The sequence below is a fragment of the Dipodomys merriami genome, unplaced genomic scaffold, assembly GCF_024711535.1.
Source record: "Dipodomys merriami isolate MVZ:Mamm:240054 unplaced genomic scaffold, mDipMer1.0.p SCAF_48, whole genome shotgun sequence".
NCBI classification, from domain to species: Eukaryota; Metazoa; Chordata; class Mammalia; order Rodentia; family Heteromyidae; genus Dipodomys; species Dipodomys merriami.
Window position 1 is genome coordinate 7,792,620 of NW_027206046.1, and position 22,280 is coordinate 7,814,899.

The 22,280-nt window shown below is 36.8% G+C and overlaps 1 protein-coding gene across 2 annotated transcripts in view; it reads left to right on the forward strand.

Moving 5' to 3' along the window:
* Adam10 (ADAM metallopeptidase domain 10) overlaps positions 1-22,280 on the forward strand; it is an 83,954-nt gene that overhangs the window by 21,348 nt on the left and 40,326 nt on the right. For both annotated transcript variants that reach the window (XM_069995315.1, XM_069995316.1), the window contains exons 2-4: positions 2,218-2,368; positions 13,437-13,555; positions 16,414-16,572. In XM_069995315.1, the coding sequence (XP_069851416.1) occupies positions 2,218-2,368; positions 13,437-13,555; positions 16,414-16,572 (429 nt within the window). The remainder of the gene's footprint in view (positions 1-2,217; positions 2,369-13,436; positions 13,556-16,413; positions 16,573-22,280) is intronic.

Below are 22,280 nucleotides of genomic sequence, written 5' to 3' on the forward strand. Positions count from 1 at the left end.
GATAAGAGTCTTATAGACCTTCCTGCCTGGGTTGGCTTGAAATCTCAATCCTCAAATCTCAGCTCAGGATTATAGGTGTGAACCATTGGCACCTGGCTCTAGTTTTGTTTTAATCTTGAATTTACTGTATACATATACATATATATATATATATATATATATATATATATATATAATTTCTAACAGATGACTTAATACATATCTAATTAAAAACAGATTAGATATTGTGTAATATTAGAGGGATAGCAGACACAGTGCTGGAAATCACCTAATATGAAACAAAGAAAAAAGAAATTTTTAGAAAGATGAAAAGCTCATCAGTGCAGAGTGGGAAAAGTTTCAGTAGAGTAATACATACTTATTGGAGCCTTTAAAGAAGGATGAATAAAAATTCCCAGCTCTGGGAAGTAAATACAATGAAACTAAAGCTTAGGAAATGTCATGAGGACTATACCAAAACATCTCATAAATTGCCCAAAGCCAGTAGTAGTAAAAAGGAAGGTCTTAAAGGCAGACTAAGAAAAGACTACATATATTTAGATAAGGAGGACAGATGATTTATTGTTAGAAAGAATACAAGTGAAAATGGTGGAACGACTTTTTTTCATCTTTTTTTTTTTTTTGTCCTGGGGCTTCAACTCAGGGCTGGGGTACTGTTCCTGAGCTTTTGCTCAAGGTTAGCACTCTACCACTGCTGAGCCACAGTGTCACTTCTTGCTTTTTTGTTTATTAGTACTAAGGAATTGAACCCAGGGCTTAGTGCATGCTATGCAAGCACTCTACCATTAGCCCACATTCCCAGCCTGAGAGACAATTTTTTATTTAAACAAAAATTTAAATATGAAGGTTTAAATGTAAATATATAAACTTATAAAGGGTAAAGGGGAAAAAATTGGCAGTACACTAATGTCAGGTCCTTATCAGTGAGTATCCCTTATTCAAATTGCTTGGAACCAGTTGTTTTTTTTCTCTTAATGTTAGAATATTTTTATCCATATATGTATACATTTATAAATAAACAAGTCTAAACACAAAATTAATTTTGATTCCTGTATACCTTGTATGCATAGTCTGAAGACAATTTTGTACAATATTTTTAGTATCTCGGTATTTTGACTATGGTCCCTCACATGAGATCAGTAGTGGCGTTTTCTATTTGTCATTATTATAGTTAACACATTTTCAGATTTAGCTGGACTTGTGGCACATACTTCTAAAGCCAGGACTAAATATGACAAAGATAATACCAGAAAACTCCAAACCGGTATCTATCATTAACACAGATAAAAATTTCAGATAAAATTGGAGCAACGACTGAATCCAACAATATGACCAAGTAAGACTCAGGAAGGCAAGGTTGGTTTAACATAAAAAAAAAATCTGGGGGCTGGGAAGGTGGCCCAGTGGTAGAGTGCTTGCCTTGCATGCATGAGGCCCTGAGTTCGATTCCTCAGCACCACATAAGCAAAAAGCCGGAAGTGGTACTGTGGCTCAAGTGGTAGAGCGCTAGCCTTGAACTGAAGAGCTGAGGGACAGCGCCCAGGCCCAGAGTTCAGGCCCCACAACCGGACCCAAAAAAAAAAAAAAAAAATCTGACAGTTTAAGTTATCATATTAACAAAACAGAAAGAAAAAAAGTTTGATTGTTCCAATAGATGGAGAATGAGCATCTGTTCCCAATAGTTTTTTTTTAATCAGTAAAGAGTGAGATAGTTTTTTCTTAAATCAGTAAAGTATGATTAAAAAAAAAACCTTCCTCAACCTCATAAAAGATGTAAGACAAATCTACAGCTAATGGACAAATTTTTGTATATGGTTGGAATTACCATTTAAGTAAGTTTAAAAAATACGTGTAGGGGCTGGGAAGGTGGCTCAGTGGTAGAGTGCTTGCCTTGCATGCATGAGGCCCTGGGTTCGATTTCTCAGCACCACATAAGCAAAAAGAAAAAAAGCCAGTAGTGGCGCTGTGGCTCAAGTGGTAGAGCGCTAGCCTTGAGCTGAAGAGCTGAGGGCCAGATCCCAGGCCCAGAGTTCAGGCCCCACAACTGGACCCACAAAGAAAAAAAAAATACATGTGAAAACAATGGGGTATTCATAATATTACTACTGGGATTAGTAGAACATTTGTTTCATACATATTGTTGGTAGCTGCAGAATTATGGAAGAGCTAGGGAGACCTTCAAGATGATACTAATTCAGATTTTATCTGTTTTTATAGGTCAGTATGGAAATCCTCTAAATAAGTACATTAGACATTATGAAGGATTATCTTACAATGTGGACTCATTACACCAAAAACACCAGCGTGCCAAAAGAGCAGTCTCACATGAGGACCAGTTTTTACGCCTAGATTTCCATGCCCATGGAAGGTGAGTAATTTGTTATTATGTCTGAACTTTGCTTTTAGTCAACTTGTTTTAAAATAAATTTATACTTTTAACCTTTTTCTCTTAATGGGAAGGTCCATATTTGGAAATTCAGCTTCCATTGGATTTTGATGTATACATTAAAAAAAGTCTTGTTTTAAATAGATTACCCTTATGTTTTTTAAGGAAATTGTCTTTGGATTTATGAATCAAATAACCAAAGGGTTATTCTACAGAAGATTTCTATCTAGATATATATGTCTTTAAAGAGTATTCAGTGTTTACATCGTCCCTCCTTTGAAAAAAACATTTGTACGTTTCATGGTCAATCTGTCTTTTGATACCAATAGAAAAATAATTTGTTGTTTTCCATTAAATGAATCGTCTAATTTTTTCCATGAACTCAATTTGATCAATTCTGAAATAAAACTTAGTAGATAGATTACCTGATGTACTGTTGCATTCTGAAAGAGAATTCTTAAAGAAAGGAGAGCCAAGGGAGAAAGGTAACAGTCACAGTAATTGAGTGCCTGTTGTGTTCTCGATGCTTTATTTTTATTTTATTTTTTGTCAGTTGTGAGGCTTGAACTCTGGGCCTGGGTGCTGTCCTTCAGCTCTTCAGCTCAAGGTGAGTGCTGTACCACTTGAGCCACAGCACCACTTCCAGTTTTCTGGTGGTTTATTGGAGATAAGAGTCTCATGGACTTTTCTGCCCTGGCTGGCTTTAACCACGATCCTCAGATCTCAGCCTCCTGAGTAGCTAGGATTACAGGCGTGAGCCACCAGCACCTGGCATCGATGCTTTATATTTTCTTATTAATCTTCTGAACATCCATAGAAGGTAGCTATCTCTTTACATTTGAGGAAACTGGCTTTAGGGAAGTTAAATAGCTTATACACAGCACAGGTTTGGACCAGACCTTGCAGACTCAAAAACTCATTTATATTCTTTCTGTCTCTTGTGGGACTACTTAGGTATGAAATCTTTGTCATCTTTGCCCAGATCTTCCATCTTGTCTGTTGTAATTATTAAATATGCATTCCTTCTTTTTCTTATTCTTTTGGTGTAACCTGTATTGAGACCTATTTTACTTATTTCTTTAGTAGGTCTCTCAACTTCCAGTCTGTTTAACTTCTGAGCTGGACACTAGTAATTGTAGCTATTGAGGAGGCTGAGGTCTGAGAATCTCAATTTGAAGCCATCCTGGGCAGACAAATCCAAGAGATGCTAATCTTAAATTAACCAGCAAAGCAGCAGAAGTGAAGGTGTGGCTCAGATAGTAGAGTGTCAGCCATGAGCAAAGAGGCTGAGCAGAGGCCTGGAGATCAAGCCCCAGTGCTGGTACCGGGTGGGGAAAAAGCTGTTCTGATTATAGGACAGCAAGATGATTTTTCTATAGATGCATGTCTCCCACTCCTTCCTTCGTTCCTTTGTTCCTTCATTCCTTCTTGCCTTCCTGCCTGCCGGCCTGTCTTCCTGCCTTTTTATATGTGTGTCCTGGTGATTGATATAGGGCCTTGTGCATATGTGGTAAATGCTGTACTACTGGTATAGACCTTCAGCCCCTAAATTCTTCCTTTTTCATGTTTGTTGCTTTGAAGTGTTCCACTAATGACCATTAGCCAGATATACTAATTTGCCTTTCAAGTTTCTCTGCAAATCAATCACAGGCCATTATTCTAAACTATCTTTATTCTACTTCCCAGCTTCAAGGGTCCTTTTTACTCAGAATATCCACCTAAGTGCTTGCTATACATGCTTAGTTGTTTTGTGCACTTATGTTAAATTATGACCATCTTTTAATGTACAATTCAACTTCTGCTTCTTAGACACTTACTTCATCCCTTCCTCTGAAGTTTTAAGTTCTTTATCTGTACCAGATTGGCATTTGATTTGGACCCCCTTCTTTTTCATGAAAGTATTTCATACCTGTTTTTCTATGTCTGTGTTTCTTGTTCCTTACAGGCAAGCACCCTGGTTACTATTGAATATTGTTCATTTTATTGTACATATGGTACAGGTTCATTGGAAAGATTTTAATGGATGAACAATCAAATGATCTAAAGTGCTATGAAACTTCTTCTGCATGTGTAATTTAGTATATTGTTCACATTGCATCCAGCTTTGATTTGAAGAAGATTAAAAAGTGTACTGACAGCAATTCATATGCATTTTTATGACCTTTACCTTTAGATATTATAAAATTGTCCATTCTAGTGGGTGCCATTGGTTGATACCTGTAATCCTAGTGGCTTGGTATGCTAAGATCCAGAAGATCAAGGTTCAAGACCAGCCTAGGTATACACAAGAAAGACCTCTTTTAGTCAATAGTTGGGTGAGATGGTGTACACTTACCATCCCAGCTGAGTGGGAGGCTGAGATCTGGGGGATTGTGATTCCACACTAGCCCAAGCAGAAGAATCTTTTAGACTTCATTTTAATGGAAGGGAAGCTAGATGTGGTCGTGTTTATCTATTCTAGCTATAAGAGGAAGCCTAAGATAGGCAGGTCGCAGTCTAGGCATGCACCCAGGCAGGAAGCGAGACTATCTTAAAACAACAACAAAAACAGTGCAAAAAAGGACTTGAGTTATAGTTCAGTGGTAAATCATCTGCCTAGCAGACCTGAGGCCCCTGGCTCAACTCCAGTACTTCTCCCCATAATAAAATTGTCCATTTTTTATTAGTATCATGGAATAAGAAATCATTTGCTATCTTAAGTTTTTAGTGACCTCTCAAAATACACTTAGTATTATTTCCCATTATGGTTTGAGTGCTAAATATATAAGGTGACATTCTACTTTCCTCTGGTTTGAATACCACATTCCTGTTGATTGTTAGATTTTTAAAAATCAGCTTCTTCACATATTTCATACAACATGATAAAGCCAGATTTTTAGCCTCCTGTATGTGTGTGCGTGTATGCGTATATGTGTGAGAGAGTGCTAGTTCACACGAGTGAGCATATCATTACTTAGTCATCCCAAGTGTTTGCTGCTTAAAAGTTACCTGGTTTAGCTGCGGATGATGGAATCATAGATCTAACAGGAGCAGTGAGGTGTGTATAAATCACTGTATAGAAGAAAGATAATGATATGGTGCTTTAGAGATTTGGTGCTAGAGATTCTCAAAAGAGAACTTGTGGCTGAGGTGCTGAGCAAAGGACTGGAACTAGGAAATCTGATGCAAAGTGATCTCAAGTATATTAACCTGAAGATGATCATCTTAGAGTACTTTTAACAGAAATCTGTTTAGTATAGAAATAGACATTTTCTATAATTGATCTAATTTCAGATATCTTATTTCTTCAGTTATATTCCTACTTTCACAGAATTTGCCCTAAAACATATTCATTGTAATTATCTTTAACAGTTATAAAAATGTAATGATACAGGGTGCTGATGACTCATGCCTATAATCCTAGCTACCCTGGAGACTGAGATCTGAGGATTGCAGTTTAAAGCCAACCCTGGCAGAAAAGTCCCTGTGAGACTCTTATCTCCAACTAACCACTCAAAAACTGGAAGTAGAGCTGTGGCTCAAGTGGTAGAGCACTAGCCTTGAGCAGAAGAACTCAGGGACAGCACTCAGGCCCTGAGTTCAAGCCCCATTACTGAAATAAAAAGTATGATTTGGTAGTTTTATTTCTCCTTTCCCTTGAAATAGAGGAATAAAATGATTGGAATAGGCTGGGAATGTGGCTTAGTGGTCGAGTACTTGCCTACCATGCAACAAGCCCTGGGTTCAGTTCCTCAGTTCCACATAAACAGAAAAAGGTGCAAGTGGCACTGTGGCTCAAGTGGCAGAGTACTAACCTTGAGCAAAAGAAGCTCAGGGACAGTGCCAGGCCCTGTGTTCAAGCCCCAGACTCTGCAAAAAAAATAAAAAATAAAAAAATAAATAAAATGATTGGAGTAGTATTATTATAGATTTCCTACTCGGTCTCTTCTCTATAAGAAGTGCTAGTTAATTACACTGTCACTCCTATTAGGGTTTTTTTTTAATGTATGCACACATCGATTATTCTTGTAAATAATAATTTGCATTTTATTTTTCCATATTATCTTTTATTTGTATTTACTATGAATATAGTATAAGCTTTCATATACTTTGGGCTATATACTTAGCTATAGCCTGGCCTGTAAAAATGCATACTATCTTATGCTATTTGTCATCCTTTATACAAGATCATGCTATGTCCAATTCTAGTTACTTGGGAGGCTGATGTCGAAGGATTGAGGTTCAACACTATTCTGGACAGAAAGTCATTGAGACCCCATTTCTCCCAGTAAAAGCCGGGTTGGTGGTGAATCTCTGTCATTGCTGTTATGCAGGAAACATAACTAGAAGTATTGCAGTGCTGGCCACCCTGGGCATAAATATAAGACCTCATCTGAAAAATAACCTAAAGCAAAAAGAGGGCGTGGCTCAAGAGGTTAAGCATATGCATACCAAGTATATGTCCCTGAGTGAGTTCAAATCTCAGTACCCTTGAAATAAACTTCAGAGTTTGTTGAAAATAAAAGTTCTATTTGAGTTAGTAATGCAGTTTTAAGGAGAGATATTTTAAAACAAATATGTTAAAATTAGCTATTAGGGTAAAATCTATCTTTACCTTTGCTTAGAAATTTTGAGTCAGTTGTCTTGCCCATGTAATTGTAACCCCTCTATATGGTATTTTCACAATTAAAAAAAAAAAAAAGAATTTTTTGAGTCAGTTTTCCCAGTGTATGGTAGTCCATGCCTGCAATCTCAGTAACTCCAGAGGATGAGGCATGAGAACTGAGTATTAAAGGCCAGCCTGGGCTATGTAGATAGACTATCTCAAAAATCAAAACCAAGCTAGGAGGGTAGCTTAAGTTGTAGAGCACTTCCCTAGCAAGCTTGAGGCCCCTGGATTCTACCACTACTACTACTACTACTACCACTCTCATCCTGCAGTTATCAGTTGTCTAGATTTCTGAAATTCTTTATTTGGATAAATTCTGATAAATGTGACTGCTTACTTAGCAATATTGTATTGTATGTTAGAGTTTTATCATATTTCTTGTAACAATAACATGCCTGTGTCCTCTGTCTCTTAGGAAATTCAGGTGCAGAGCCTGAGTCTTACTTACCTTTTTTACATAGATGATGGTCATGTTGAGTGAATGAAGAAAGAAAAGAAGGAAGGAAGGAGTCAAGGAAGAAGTATGAAGGGAGTATAACATTTTTGAGCATAAATTGTTGGCAGGGAAGTATATAACCAGAATTTTTGCTTAGGACTTGCTCTAACTATAGAGTTTAATTAGAAAAAAAAATCAGTTGCTCATGGCACTTTTAATATTGTGCATAATGGAGTACACTAAAATACAAGACATTTATTTTCAACCTAAATTTTTCTGCAGCAGGTTTTTATCTCCCTTTTTCCCCATTGCTGGGGATCAAACCTGGGACCTTCACTGCATGCTAGGCAAGCTCTCAACCCACTAAACTATGCTGCTAGCTACTAGTTATTTTTCTTAACTTCTAAGCTAGGATTATTATAAGAGTACCATGTCTTAACTACTCAGTGGTTTTTATAAGAGTTATCATATTATGGGATATAAGACTTTGGTGATAATTTCCAAAAGTTCATTTCCTTCCTGTCCTCATGTTCATGTAAAAATGTATGGTGGCTTACACCTGTAATTCTAGATAATCAGGAGGCTGCTATCAGGAGGATAATGGCTCAAAGCTAGCCTGGGCAGCAAAGTTTGTGAGACTGTCTTCAAAATAACCAACAAAAAGTCAGGCTAAAGGGGTGGTTCAAGTGATAGGGCCACCATCCAAGCAAATGTGAAGTACTGAGTTAAAATCCTGGTACTGGCAATATAAACAAATGAACAAACAGATCATGATGTTCCAGGTACTATATCACTATATCCTTTTACTTTTGTTAAATACTAAGTTGTAAATGACATGCTATATTCTGCCTTAATTGTCATGTATTCCCGACCTTACTATCATATATTCCTGGCTTACCTGTCATGCGTTTAGGGCTTTCATAATACCAATATGTTGTCATTTCATTAGGAATTTTGCTGATGTGATTTTTGTAAAATGAAAGTTTAATCTTGTTTAAGTCTTGATTCTGCAAATATGATGTAGCATCTCTGTGGATTAGTTTGGAAGTGTCTTGGGCTTTATCTTGTCATGTCATAAGTGCCAGAGATCTTTAGTTCTGTAGACAAGCCAGGAGATTTTAAGAAACAGAGAGGTTGGAGTCTATAGTAAGCACAAAGGGATGCTCATAAAAACACCTAGAGTATAAATTTGGGTTGGGCAAAATGCAACTGTTACTGTGGATTTTTAAAAAGACTATTTAAAAAATACTCACTTGGTAGTTTAAATTCTATCAAAATTCGAACCTACGTTTAGTACCTACGTATGTTAGATACACATAATAGATACTGCATATCTCACACTCCTCTTTGAGTAGTAGATATTCTAGGGTATAGTATATTTTGTTCTTGCTGGATTCTTCATAACAAGTTAAAATCCTTACAAATACATTTGTAAAGAAATCTGAAAGGAAAGGGGTTTGAATCGCAGAAGTATAGGAAAAAGCCAGAACTGAGCTGTTTATGCTAAAATTTAGGTGAATGATTGTAAGGACTTGGTTATTGTTACTTTCTTTCGGTTCTGGTTAATTTCTGTCAGTGTGAACTACAAACACAGTTTATCCACAGTGAAATTGTTCAATTGTTCTGCTGATATATGTGACCCCCTTACTTTTTTTGTTTTGTTTTTACAAATAGTTTATTCTCATCTGTCAAACTGAATAACTTTGATAATGTTTATCTTGAGAGACCTTAGATCACTTTGTCCAAGTTAGGTGGTGTTTTGAGATACAGTTATGTACTGCCATTTTACTTCTTTGATTCCATTCTTTCAGGTTTTCTTCTGTTGGCACAGTATTCCTGAGTTTAATACTGTCCATTTTGTGTGTAGGTCAGCCCTTCATTTGTCTGTCATGAGGAAGACCTGATTTTCTATATGGTTTAGTCCAGCTTAAATCAGTGTTGGTAATGTTTGATGCGTATACAATGATTTCCTATTGTAAAAGTCTCTCTCGGAATTGGAAGGGGCCTACGTCAGAGTCTCTCTGTTATCCTTCTGGTGTGTTTAGTTTGTGTGAGGCATGAAAGTGATGTAAAATAGACTTTTCCCATTTAATGTAGATGTTTTCCTGAGCCTTTCCCCCTTTCCCCTTTCCCCTTTCCCCTTTTTTCTTCCTTTCCTTTGCTACATAGACTACTACTTAGTTTCACCGTGGATTTATGGGTGACAAATTTGCTGGATAATAAATCTCCAATGATAAATCAAGCCTTGAATATTTAGTATTTAGTCTGTTTAACAAAGATGTACATTAAGAGATAGTATTCTTACTGTTGGAAGAGCATATAATAAATGAGGTTAGTAAAATAAAAAAATAAGAGATAGTGTTATAATAAGTTTCAAAGTGTAAGTGTAATGATAAATTAATTTTTCAACATAATCCCCTTTATAACAAATAGTATGTATTGCATGTTGTGCTTGCATAAATGGCCCAGAATTTTCTCTTAGTTGGCCAGAGTCATTTTATGAAAGGACACGACTGGGCAATAGTAGTAATTCAGGCAGGAGTTGTTTGCCATGTCACTGTCAGTCTGTTTTGAACTCTCGGGGTTCCAATTTACAAGATAGGTTTGACTTGTCACTTACTTCCTGCAGTAGGTTTCTAAGGATTTGTTTCTTATCTTAGAGCCCTCCGTCACCTGGGAAGACCTAGGAGATGGGGATAAGTAGAAAGTTAACATAGCTCTAACATAAAGGATGAGAAGGTAAACCTAAAATTGCAGCATTCATAATTATTACTAGCTTTCTGGTGGTACTAGAGACTGAACTCATGGTCTCGTGCTTGTGAGGCAGGCACTCACTCTACCTTTTGAGCCACACTTTCAGCCATAACGGTGTTCAGAGTCAAATTGTTGGCTTTTTGAAACCAGTAAGTATAGCCTACTTTAGTAAGTACACCTTGCAGATTCTTATTGACATAAAATGAAGTATGCTCACATGCAGTATGGGTTTGAGATGAGTTTGACTTGTGAAATTACAGTTCAAATCCAGATACAAGACTTTCTATCATGTCAAAGTTTTCCTTTATTCTTAGTGTCTCTCTAGGCAAGCAGTAGCCTGCTGGTACATGTCACCAGGTAGATTTTTGACTATTCTAGGATTATATATAAGTGGAGTTTCACTGTGCATATCTTTTGTGTCTTCATGAAAGTGCATATTATAAATAGTTTGACCCTTTTTATTGTGGAGTATTTTGTCATTGTATGTATAAGTCACAGTATCTTTCATTGTTGACAGGTTATTTCCATATGTGAGCTTTATGGGAATATACCAAGCACAGGCCAAGTTAGGCGATAGAAACCACACATTAATTTGAAGAGTAAAGATTATGTAAAGAACTACTACCAGGCTGGGTGCTGTGGTGGCTCACGCCTGTAATCCTAGCTACTCAGGAGGCTGAGATCTGAGGATCGCGGTTCAAAGCCAGCCCGGGCAGGAGAGACCGTGAGACTCCTATCTCCAATAAACCACCAGAAAACTGGAAGTGGCGCTGTAACTCAAGTGGTAGAGTGCTCGCCTTGAGCTGAAAAGCTGAGGGACAGCACCCAGGCCCAGAGTTCAAGCCCCACGACCGACAAAAAAAAAAAAAAAAAAAAAGAACTACTACCAAGTGCTAGTGGCTTATGCCACTAGCCTGAGCTACTCAGGAGGCTGAAATCTGAGGATCAAGGTTCAAAGGGAGCCTTGGCAGGAAAGTCTGTGAGACTATTATCTCATTTAACCACCACAAAGCAGAAGTGCAGCTGTGACTCAAGTGGTAGAGTGAGAACATCCTTGCCAAAAAAAATCTGTGAGACAGTGCCCAGTCCCTGAGTTCAAGCACCAGGATTTTACCAAAAAATAACAAATACTAACTGTATTTTTGAGGATTAGTTACTGTAAAGGGAATAAAGAAGGAAAAAAACCAACAACAACGAAACACACCCTAAAGACTCCTTGAGCAGAGGGAGATTAGCCAAGAAAGCAACAAATTTGTATGGGATTTCCTCCAAGTTTCAGTTATTACTGACACAGGATCTTGTTTCCTAGTGACCTATTTCCCATTCCTGGAGTTGATCATTGTTATTACTTTCTATGTATTCTTTAAGACATTTGATACATATTTAATGCATATATTGTATCACTAATAAAAATGTTCTCTACAGAACTGTGGCTGTATCTTTTATATTTAAAAAAATATCATACTATACTCCCTTTTCTGTACTCTTTCCCCCTTTCAAAATACCTAAAGTAACTTAGAAGTTTTGATTTCATTATATATATATATTTTTTTTCAGCATTGTGCTGTGCAGTTGTGTGATATACTACCAGTTTATTAGTTCAATTGCTATCAATCCTTTGTGACTACAAACAGTGCTATGATGAATAATCTTTTTGTATGATTTCCAACACCAGAACCAGTTCACTTAACTGAATATTCAGCAGTTCAGTTTAATTCAGTTTTGACAGAAAGTACCTGGAGTTAGCACAGACTTAAGGGTTCAGTCCCACAACTGCTCCCCCTATTTCAGACATAGTCACAGATCCTCAGCCACCCACCATTCTATCAACCTGTTGTCAGTTGTGCTGTCTATGGCCTTCTCTTATGGTTAGTGTGCTAAAATGACTCACGGAACTTTGGAAAGTAGTTCCCTTATTAATGATAGTTTATTACAAAGGCTACCGCTCAACAATAGCCAGATGTAGGAGATGCAAAAGAAAATGTGTGGGAAGGCCCTCTCTGGTACATTCCTTTCTAGCACCTCAGTGTTCACCACCCTTGGAAGCTCATCACATGTCATTGTGCAATCATTTTTGTAGCGCTTCATCTCCTGTCACACTTAGTCCCCCACTACTGATGTGACTGTGGCTGAAATCCCAATCCTTTCATCACAGTGTCTTTTGTGACCAGCTCCATCCTGAGGCCATCTGGGGTGCCAGGCTCAGTCAAGCTGCTAGGTCCCTTTATTAGCATAAACTCAATGTGATTGTTATAAACTCTTGAATAGATACAAAGTGACTCCTGTCATGCAGGACCTTCCAGGGGCCTAGGGCCACAGGCCAATATATTTGCTTAAATTATACCCTAATCTTATGGTATGGAAGTGATTTCATTTATATGCAGGTAGGCACATGATGAATTCCTAGGAGTAGAATTCCTGCATCAAAGGTTGTGTGTATTTGTAATTTTGATTGCTTTTATTTATCTATTTTTAGCAACTTTCCTATCAGTTTGTTCAGATCATATATATAGTGACTAGTGTTACAATTCATACCACTCAAATTTATATTAATTTTTAAACAAGGTAATGTTTTGTTTCGTTTGTTTTGTGGAACTGAACCTAAATTTTTTGTGTGCCTGCTAGGTAAGTGCTGTACCAGTGTACTCATCCTCAGCCCAACAACAGGATTTAATGGTGCTCTTCAGAATATCTACTTGCAAGGAAAAAATAGTTGAACATAATCATTGCTTTGTAGTTTTCATGAAGAACACTGAGTAAAAATTCTGATGTGGGCAGACTTCTATAGCCATTATGAAAGACATGGTACACTTTTAAGAGTTTAATAGTGATAGCTGATATGTTGCCATTTTTTGTACATCTCATATGTGCCAAGAATTATATTAATTACCTATATTATAATCTGTAATCCTTAAAAATAATCCCACATGATATAGTTTATTATCTCCATTTTTTCAGACAGGAAGCTTAAGCTTAAAAATATTAGGCTTAAGATTTGTTTTCATGTCAAACCTTAATCCTAGATCAAACCTTAAGCCTTCCACTCAGTCTTTCACAATTTTCCTTTTAAAACAGAATTTTATAAGAAAATTTTGGTTAGTATATTTCTCAAATAGACATTGTGTGATCTGTCCATATTTTGCAAATTAAAAAAATAAACCTTGAATCCTTTTAATTTCAGTTTTTCCCCCTCTTTCCATCCCTTTTTACAGACATTTCAACCTACGAATGAAGAGGGATACTTCCCTTTTTAGTGATGAATTTAAAGTAGAAACATCAAATAAAGTACTTGATTATGATACCTCTCATATTTACACTGGACATATTTATGGTAAGTTGAACCTTAACAGAATCCTTTTCTTCAATTTTTTTCTACACAAGAAAATACATGTTTGTAAATATAAGCAAAGAAAAGGTACTATACTCTTTTAGGAGAGTGAAAACAGACTTCAGAACCCTGCAGCAGAAAGAAAGATAGACTCCCTTTCCATTTGGCTCTTCAAAGTGTCCTAGGAGACTCAGACCCTCAAGAATCCAGCTTGCCAATTTGTCATTCAGGGTCCTTGAACTTGGAGTTCTGTACTCAGCAGCCCACTGCCTGAGCTCAAGTTCAAGTTTGAATGATTTCTGAGAATGCCCATTAGATGAGAGTAATATGCTGCAGAGCTGGGAAGAAGTGATCTGACACTTGGTCCAGACAGAGATGACCGCAAGTGGCCATTACTTGGGAGACATCATTGGTGACACAAGACAATCCTGGCTGGTTGTTCATGTTCCTCCACTCAGCTTCCCACAGATCAGGCCACCTCCTCTATGTGTCAGAAGCCTGAGCCCCTCTAGTAGAAAGCTTTGGCCTATATGACCAGGCCCTATGAATGTGGTTAAGTCCAGGCCCGATGAATGTGGTTAAGTTTTGTGTGTTCTTTTTGCTGTTATATAAAGTCCTGAGGAGGGTGAGTAAACGGCCTTTGAAAACTGAACTGATCTTTGGACCTATCCTTACATGTAAGTTTAATAGTGAATTTGAATGTTTAAAAGTTAGAAATAATTTTGACTTTCTCAATACTTCAAAGTGATAGTTTTTGAAAAATTTTGATGACTTTTATGATTTTCTGATCATCCAAGGAAGAAATTAGCAGTAACTACTGGTTTATAAGAAATTCAGGAGAAACTAAAAAAAAAAAACCAAAAATACAAAAGCCTGTTAAGATCATCTTAGCCAAAAATAATGTGACAAAATTATTCATAGAAAAATCTTGCCAGCTGGGCACTGGTGGCTCACACCTGTAATCCTAGCTACTCAGGAGGCTGAGATCTGAGGATTAAGGTTTGAAGCTAGCTCAGGCAGGAAAGTTCCTGAGACTTTTATCTCCAATAAACTACTCAGAAGAAACTGGAAGTGGCACTGTGGCTCAAGTGGTAGGGTACTAGCCTTGAGTAGAAAGAAGTTCAGGTACAGCTTCCGGGCCCAGAGTTCAAGCCCCAGGACTAGCAAAAAAAAAAAAAAAAAAAAAAAAAAAAAAAAAAAAAAAATCTTGCTAAGTCCTTCCTTAGAATTTATTTGCTTTTCTTCACAATTCTAACAAATTTCTTTTTTTTTCCTAACAAATTTCTTGTAGTACACTAGTTTAGAAAAGTAGAGAGAGGCATGAGTACCACATTTAATTCACCAGAAAGCTACATCTGACACCATTGTAAGAGGATCACAACTATTATGGAAGTTATAAAAAGGCTTGTCTTCTTCCCTCCCTCCCTCCTTCCCTCCCTCCCTCCCTCCCTCCCTCCCTCCCTCCTTCCTTCCTTCCTTCCTTCCTTCCTTCCTTCCTTCCTTCCTTCCTTCCTTCCTTCCTTCCTCTCTCTTTCTCTTTCTTTCTTTTTTTTCTTTTGTAATGTTTTGTTCAAGACTGGCCTTGAACTCTTGGACTCAGATGAATTCTCTGCCTCAGCCTCTTGACTACCAAGGATTATAGGTATATGCCACCAAGCCTGGCTTTAGTAAATTTAGCTTTTAAAGCCTCCTTTTAGGGTGCAGAGGCATGCCTCTATAATCCCAGCTACCTGAGAGGTTGAGTTAGGAGGATCACTTGAGCCAACTTGCTTAAATATCTGATTGCTAAACAAAAGAGGGGTGGTAGTCCTGGGAATTTAGCTCTGTGATAGAATAGTGAGGCTCTGGGTTCAAGCCTCCCTGCCAAACACAAAACCAAACCAACCAAACAAAAACATCCCTTTCCCTATTTGCCATTTGATTTTGGTGCTCAGATTTTGTGATTATATTTAGAACTAAAAGTACAGTGTTTACTTTTATTTTCTTTTAGTACGGAAGTAAATTGATATGACAGTATCACAAATCTTTGTCAGCTATAAAAAGGACTGTTATACTTTCGTTCAACTGTCACATGTATAGTAGGTCAGGTGTGAAACAGGCTTTTTCCTCACAGTAATTAAAATTATCAAAAGGTATATAAGGATTGTGTGTGTGTGTGTGTGTGTGTGTGTGTGTGTGTGTGTGTGTGTGTGTGTGTGTGTGTGTGTGTGTGTGTGTGTGTGTGCTCTATTAGCTTGCATTCATTATATGAGGATATCATTATTACATTTCTACATCTTTACCAAGTATTCCAATCATTCTTAACTCCTTTAATACTCTCTATTTCTCTTTTTCCAAATTAATTTCAACAGCTTTTGTTTTCATAGTTGAAAACAATCTATTTCAACTATATTCAGCCTCCTTGTGAGCTCAGCCCTCTTCCACTAATACTCAGCCCTCTGATAGAGACTATTTCTCTTTCCTCAACTCTATTAAGCAACAGTTTTCATTGTTGTGAAACCAGGTATATTTTTTGTGGATCTGCTTGCCTTTTTCTAAGTTTAATTGCACAGTTACGTAATGAAGGCTACTACATGCTTACCAGTTACTGTACCAGGCACTAGGAATATGATGGCCTTGTAAGACAGATGTTCTGATTTTCTTTGTTGTTAATAAGTAACTGTATGTTTTAACTACTCACCAGTTGCTATTTGTAGTTCAAATTCAACTTGATGTATTTTATGTAAGAATTTCCCCCTGCAAATTGATACTCAGAATATTTGAAAAATACATACAATAGAAAAATGTCTTTTTAAAGGTAAGTGAATTTACCATTCATGTGTAAAACTAAGTTATTGTGGATTTGTTGCTTTCATTACTAGGTGAAGAAGGGAGTTTCAGCCATGGGTCTGTTATTGATGGGAGATTTGAAGGATTCATCAAGACTCGTGGTGGCACATTTTATATTGAGCCAGCAGAGAGATATATTAAAGACCGAATTTTGCCATTCCACTCTGTCATTTATCATGAAGATGATATTAGTAAGTATTTAAAACATGTAGAGACAAATGAAGCCTGAGACCCCCCCCACCCCCCAAGCTAGAAAATCGTTTTAATGAACACATTTGAATGAATAATGGGGCATTATGGTATGACAATTGTCAATCCTTCACAGCCCTACTTTGTTGATAGGAGACAACGTGTTCTGTTTGAGCTATCACTTAACCAAGTCTGATAGAACTGGAATCAGATTCTGATATCAACCAATCAGTTTAGTATGTGTAGCCTACTGAAGGCACATCATTATGTTCTTATGGAAATTTCTGTGGATATTTGTATAATATTGAAGGAGCACTTTAGGTACATTTTGTAAGTTTCTGAATCATTTGTTTCTTTTTGGAATCTTGAAATTTTGAAATAGCTGACTTCCCTTCTGCTTCATAAGATTCCAGGTTTATCATGGATTTTTTTTTTTCCTTCTACCATAGCCTTTATACAATTTATCTGGAGAATTTGTTTTCTGTGTTTTAAGAATAGAAAATGTATTATAGTCTTAATCTTTTAATTCTGCCAGTGTCTGTGTATCCCTAGTCATCCAATCATGAGAATGCTACATAAAATAACACAAATACATTTCTCTATTTTATATGCCTCTTGAATACTCATTTCTTTTTATTGCAATTAGGAAAAGCTCTCCATTTTTGCCTATTTTCTTAGCCTGGCAACTTCCTCCCAGATTCATTTTCTTTTCTACCCATGGCAATCTTGGGCTGGGAAGGTAGCTCAGTGGTAGAGTGCTTGCATTGCATGCCTGAGGCCCTGGGTTCGATTCCTCAGCACCACATAAGAAAAAAGAAAAAAGCAGGAAGTGGCGCTGTGGCTCAAGTGGTAGAGTGCTAGCCTTGAGCTGAAGAGCTGAGGAACAGTGCCCAGGCCCAGGGTTCAGGCCCCGCGGCTGGACCCAAAAAAACAAAAAACAAATCAATATTTCATTCTCATTTATAAAGCGCTGACAAATTTTAACCAGTTTTATGTTTTGCTCCATCAGCTTTACAATTCCTATCTTTAGTCTATCCAAATGCTTGTTATCATTGATACTGAATTAGAGTTGAAAATAACACAGTTATATTAGGTAGGGTGTATTTATGCCAACTTATAAATTCATTGATGTTATTTGCCTGTATTTTCTTCACTCATCCTTTACTTGAGTCAGTTTTCCAACTTCAATTCCTGATATTTCAAATTTTACATTTCTTTTCAACTTCCTATCTATAGTACTCTTTTGTAAGTAGGAAAATGAATTCCTTTGCCTTCCTTCCTTTTTGCTGGCAGAATTTTTATCTACCTATCTGCCCTTTGCTTTAAAGTTATTTTTTTTTTTAGCAATTTAATCTTTTTGGAGACTTAAGTGCATGAACAGTTTCTGTTTTGTTTTTTGTTTGTGGGTTTTTTTTGTTCTTTTAATATTCTAAACATCATTTATGCAGAATGTTCTTCATAAATACTTGCTAAAATTTTGAAATAGTTTCCCTAGGATATTTTCTCAAAATCACATGAGACCTTCTTTTGGGAAAAGCAAGAGGAGAAGAGTAATTTGACAGGTTATCTTTTCCTCACAATCACACTGTAATCACACATTCTCTTTGCTTCCTGCCTGCTGTGATTTTTATTATTGTGTTTTCTCTGGATTTCCTTCTTGTGTTATCTGCTTGTGTATTGTTTAAATGCATTCGTTTTTTATTCTCTACTTTCATTTCCTTCTTGTAACAGAATTATATTTACCCCATGTTGCACCCCATAGTAACTTCTGAATATCTTCATTTATGTCAGCATTTCATCATTTGTTATCAGTGATAGTATCAAACTTAAAGTAATAGTGTTTTGAGCCATTTTGCTTGTGATATGGCTACTAAGTAAAAATGTAGTGACATGAGGGTTGGAGGTCTATAAGAAACTGCCTGGAACCTAGTTTCTGTATGGTTACTTAGTCAATTACTTTTTCCTTTTTTGGGGGAGGGGTTGGTCCTGGGGCTTGAACTCTGGGCCTGGGCGCCCTCAGCTCTTCAGCTCAAGGCTAGTGCCCTACCACTTGAGCCACAGTGCCACTTATGGTTTTCTGGTGGTTAATTGGAGATTAGAGTCTCACAGACTTTCCTGCCCAGGCTGGCTTTGAACTGTGATCCTCAGATCTCAGTCTCCTCAGTAGGTAGGATTACAGGCATGAGGCACTGGCACCTGGCCTACTTTTTCTTTTTTAAGACCTAGTTTTCATATATTGCCCAGGTGAGCCTTTATCTGGTAAGCTTCTTAGTTTAGTCTCCGCTACAGCTGGAATAATAGGTATGTACTACTCTGTCTAACTTTAGTTGTTTACTTTTGAAAAATTGTCTGAAAAATTAACCATGATTTTAAAAAGCATGTAACCTCTTTGTTTCTGAATAGTTACTGTAATCCAGATTCTAGGCCAAGACTGGCGAGCTTTTTCTGTACAGGGACACCTAGTAAATATTTTTGGCATTAGGAACTGTGAATTTTGTTGCAGCTGCTCAGTTCTGCCATTGTATAAAAACAACCAGAGAACCATAAAATAACCATGGCTGTTTTCCAGTTTAACTTTATTGACAGTTAAATTTGGTTTCCACATGATAGAAAATATTATTTTTTAATTTTTTTTCAACTGTTTAAAAATATAAAAACCATCTTTAGCAGGCATGCCAACCAGAAATTGGTAGTAGAGCTTACTGGTTCTGCAAGCTGTAGTTTATCTACTCTGATTCTAGGTGATAGATGGATACATTTAATTGACTCTTTAATATCTCTGTATTGGAAGGTTCTAAGTGACAGTAATAGTTAGAATAGTTGTTCCTTAGTATGTATCTTCCATTATTAAACTTCTTTACTTGAATTGTTTAATTTCATCTTCATAATAACTGTGAAGTGTAAGAACATGTATTATCTCTTTTTTTATAGGTGAGGAAGAGGCTTGGAAAAAGCATTTCACTTGACTTCATGTTCTTTACCATGTGCTCTTTTTAATTCACTCTTGAAGAAAAATTAAATTCTCACTGCCTGTTACTTGAAGGATTTCTGGGCTTTTGCTGAAATCTGTTAGCCTCTCTAAAATCATGCTTGCTTCCATTGCTGTTTTAGGCCAAGTTCCTTCCTTAATATAGTCATGGATTCTCTTCCCCTACTCCATCCCATGTTTTTAAAAACTAGGTCCACTATAGCCCAGCCTAGGTTCTCAACTGGTGATTCCCCTGCTTCATTGTCTGAAGGTCTGGGTTGTCAGATGCATAGTACCACAACCAGCAGCAGTGGAGTTTTTATTTTTACAACCAATTAAGAAAAAAAGAGTATGCTCTTCAATGTATATTATTGTTTTTGTATAAGCGCCAGTGGTTTATTTTCACAACTAGAGTACTTGTTTATATGAATACTGTTTTGGCAGCTGTAGGCCTAAATGTATGAAACCACCAGGGAAAATGATAGTATTAAACTTAAAAGTAGTAGTGCTTGGAATTACTCCTTAGGGAGTGCTTCTGTGGCCCCTAACACAGATGCAGCTTTTAGCAAAAATATTTAATAGCTTCTTCAGGTGCTTTGATGTAATGTGATAACTATGTCTAGTTACCAGCCTGAAATTCACACTTGTCCAGTTCTGCACTGAAGTAGTAAAAAGCACACTCTCCTAGGACGTAGAAGTGTGAACAATTCTGACAAGGTAAGAATATCACTTAGTCCTCTGCCCCTGCCCAGCACAGCTTGTTTTGAGGAAACTGAGAAAAACACTGTCCTGATTATAGAAGTAATCTCTACACCGACAGCTTCTAAGAATGTCTAACTGTCATTGCTCAGACTCATTTGCTGTATTAGTGTCCCCTGGCATTCTTTTGGGCACTACCTATTAATTTTCCCAGGCTATGAATCCATAGAAATACATCATCTTTGAATTAAGGCATTTTAATTAAACATGTAAAGCTACATCAGGATAAATATACTAGTGTATTTTTTTCACTTAAAGTTGTAATGTATTTTCCTGTGTGTGGTATAGAAGAGCCCAGTAAGTTTGAATTTACTTGAGCCTCTTTGTAGTATGGACACCTGCTATCAGCATGGTAGTTGGTCATAGCTGTATGGTCTTCCTTTTCCTTTGGCTTTAGGGAAGAGACCCCTAATTTCTTGTACTTATTAAGATTAAATGTTAAACTTTATTTTACATATCTTGTTAGAGGCCTCATTTATGTAGACGTTTCCTCATTTGTGGAAACCTAAAACAATCAAATAGTTCCATATTGTGCTTTTGAAGTTGTGGACATAAGTGAGTTCCTAAAGCTTCCAGCTCTTTTCCTTTTGTGCCATATTTGTGGCACAGTGAAATGGGCCAGAAGAAAGTACTGCATTGGAAAGCATCAATGATTGCTTGCACTGTTCACGCCTATCAGATTATAATCTCATTCATAACATGAATTGTGAAGACTGCCTTTCAAAGTAGGTTAGCCATACTTAGGTCCAGTCTTGAGCTTAAAAATCTGCTTCTGCATATTAAGTTGTGACAAGTTATGTTAGACAAGCTGCTGTAGATGAGCTATGGAAAGTTAAGACATGGAGGGCTCTGATTGATAATTAATTTCAGTAGCAGAATGGTTAAAATGATGATGACAAGGGTCTGTGTGTTCAGAATTCCCACCATATATATAACTATATTACATATTCTATATTATATGATTTCATTTGCATTCTTTACTCAGCTTTACTTTTTTTTGACAGTACTGGGACTTGAATGCAGGGCCTTCTGCTTGCTTGGCAGGTGTTTTACCACTTGAGGTACTTATTTAAACACAGTGATAATCTATGCCAAAAGTATAAAAATTTAAGATACTTTGTTACAGCCTTTGCTTTTACTGAGTTAATCTGTAGGACATATAAATTCTCCAAGCCACTCGTAGACAGAAAAATGGAGAAATTGAGAAAGCTATGAGCTATGATAGTCATTAAAAATAATATTTAGTTAGAAATAATAGATCCTTAAAAAAAAGCCAGGTTGGTGGCACTCACCTGTATTCTCTGCACTAAGAGGTTGAGGTGTGAAGATTGAGGCCAACCTTGACTATGCATTGGGAAAAGTAAATGAAAACAAAACAGAAAGTCAGATAAAAAGTGACAAGAAAAAAAACAAATACAGAGTGTTTGCTCCCAAACAATGTAGAAACATCCTAGAAAGTAAAATTATATTTGAGAAGTTTCTCCATTTTCTTCAGAGAACTGCCCTCATATCATTGTGTTTTACAGTATTTAATAAAAAGAATCAGGATTTTAACCATGCCATCTAGATGTCATTATGATGCAATTTTAAATGTAGTTCTCAGTGTACTTGGAAGTCAAGGTTTGTGTTTAAGAACAAGTTAGTTTTTGAATATTTGATTTGTAGTGAAAAACAATTTGTAGTGAAAAACAATTAGGTACATTTTGAATGTCTAAATCATGGCTGTAATCCTAAACTACTTAGAAGGCTGAGATATGGAGGATAGTGGTTTGAGGTCAGCCCTGGATAAAAATGTTCTCTAGATTCCATCTCAGCCAGTAAAAATTTTTCCCCCCATCTAGGGGCTTGAACTTAGGGTCTGGGCACATCCCTGAGATTTTTGCTCAAGGCTAGCACTCAACAACTTGAGCCACAGCATTGCTTCAGCTTTTTTTGTGTATGTGATACTGAGGAATCGAACCCAGGGCTTCATGCATGCTAGGC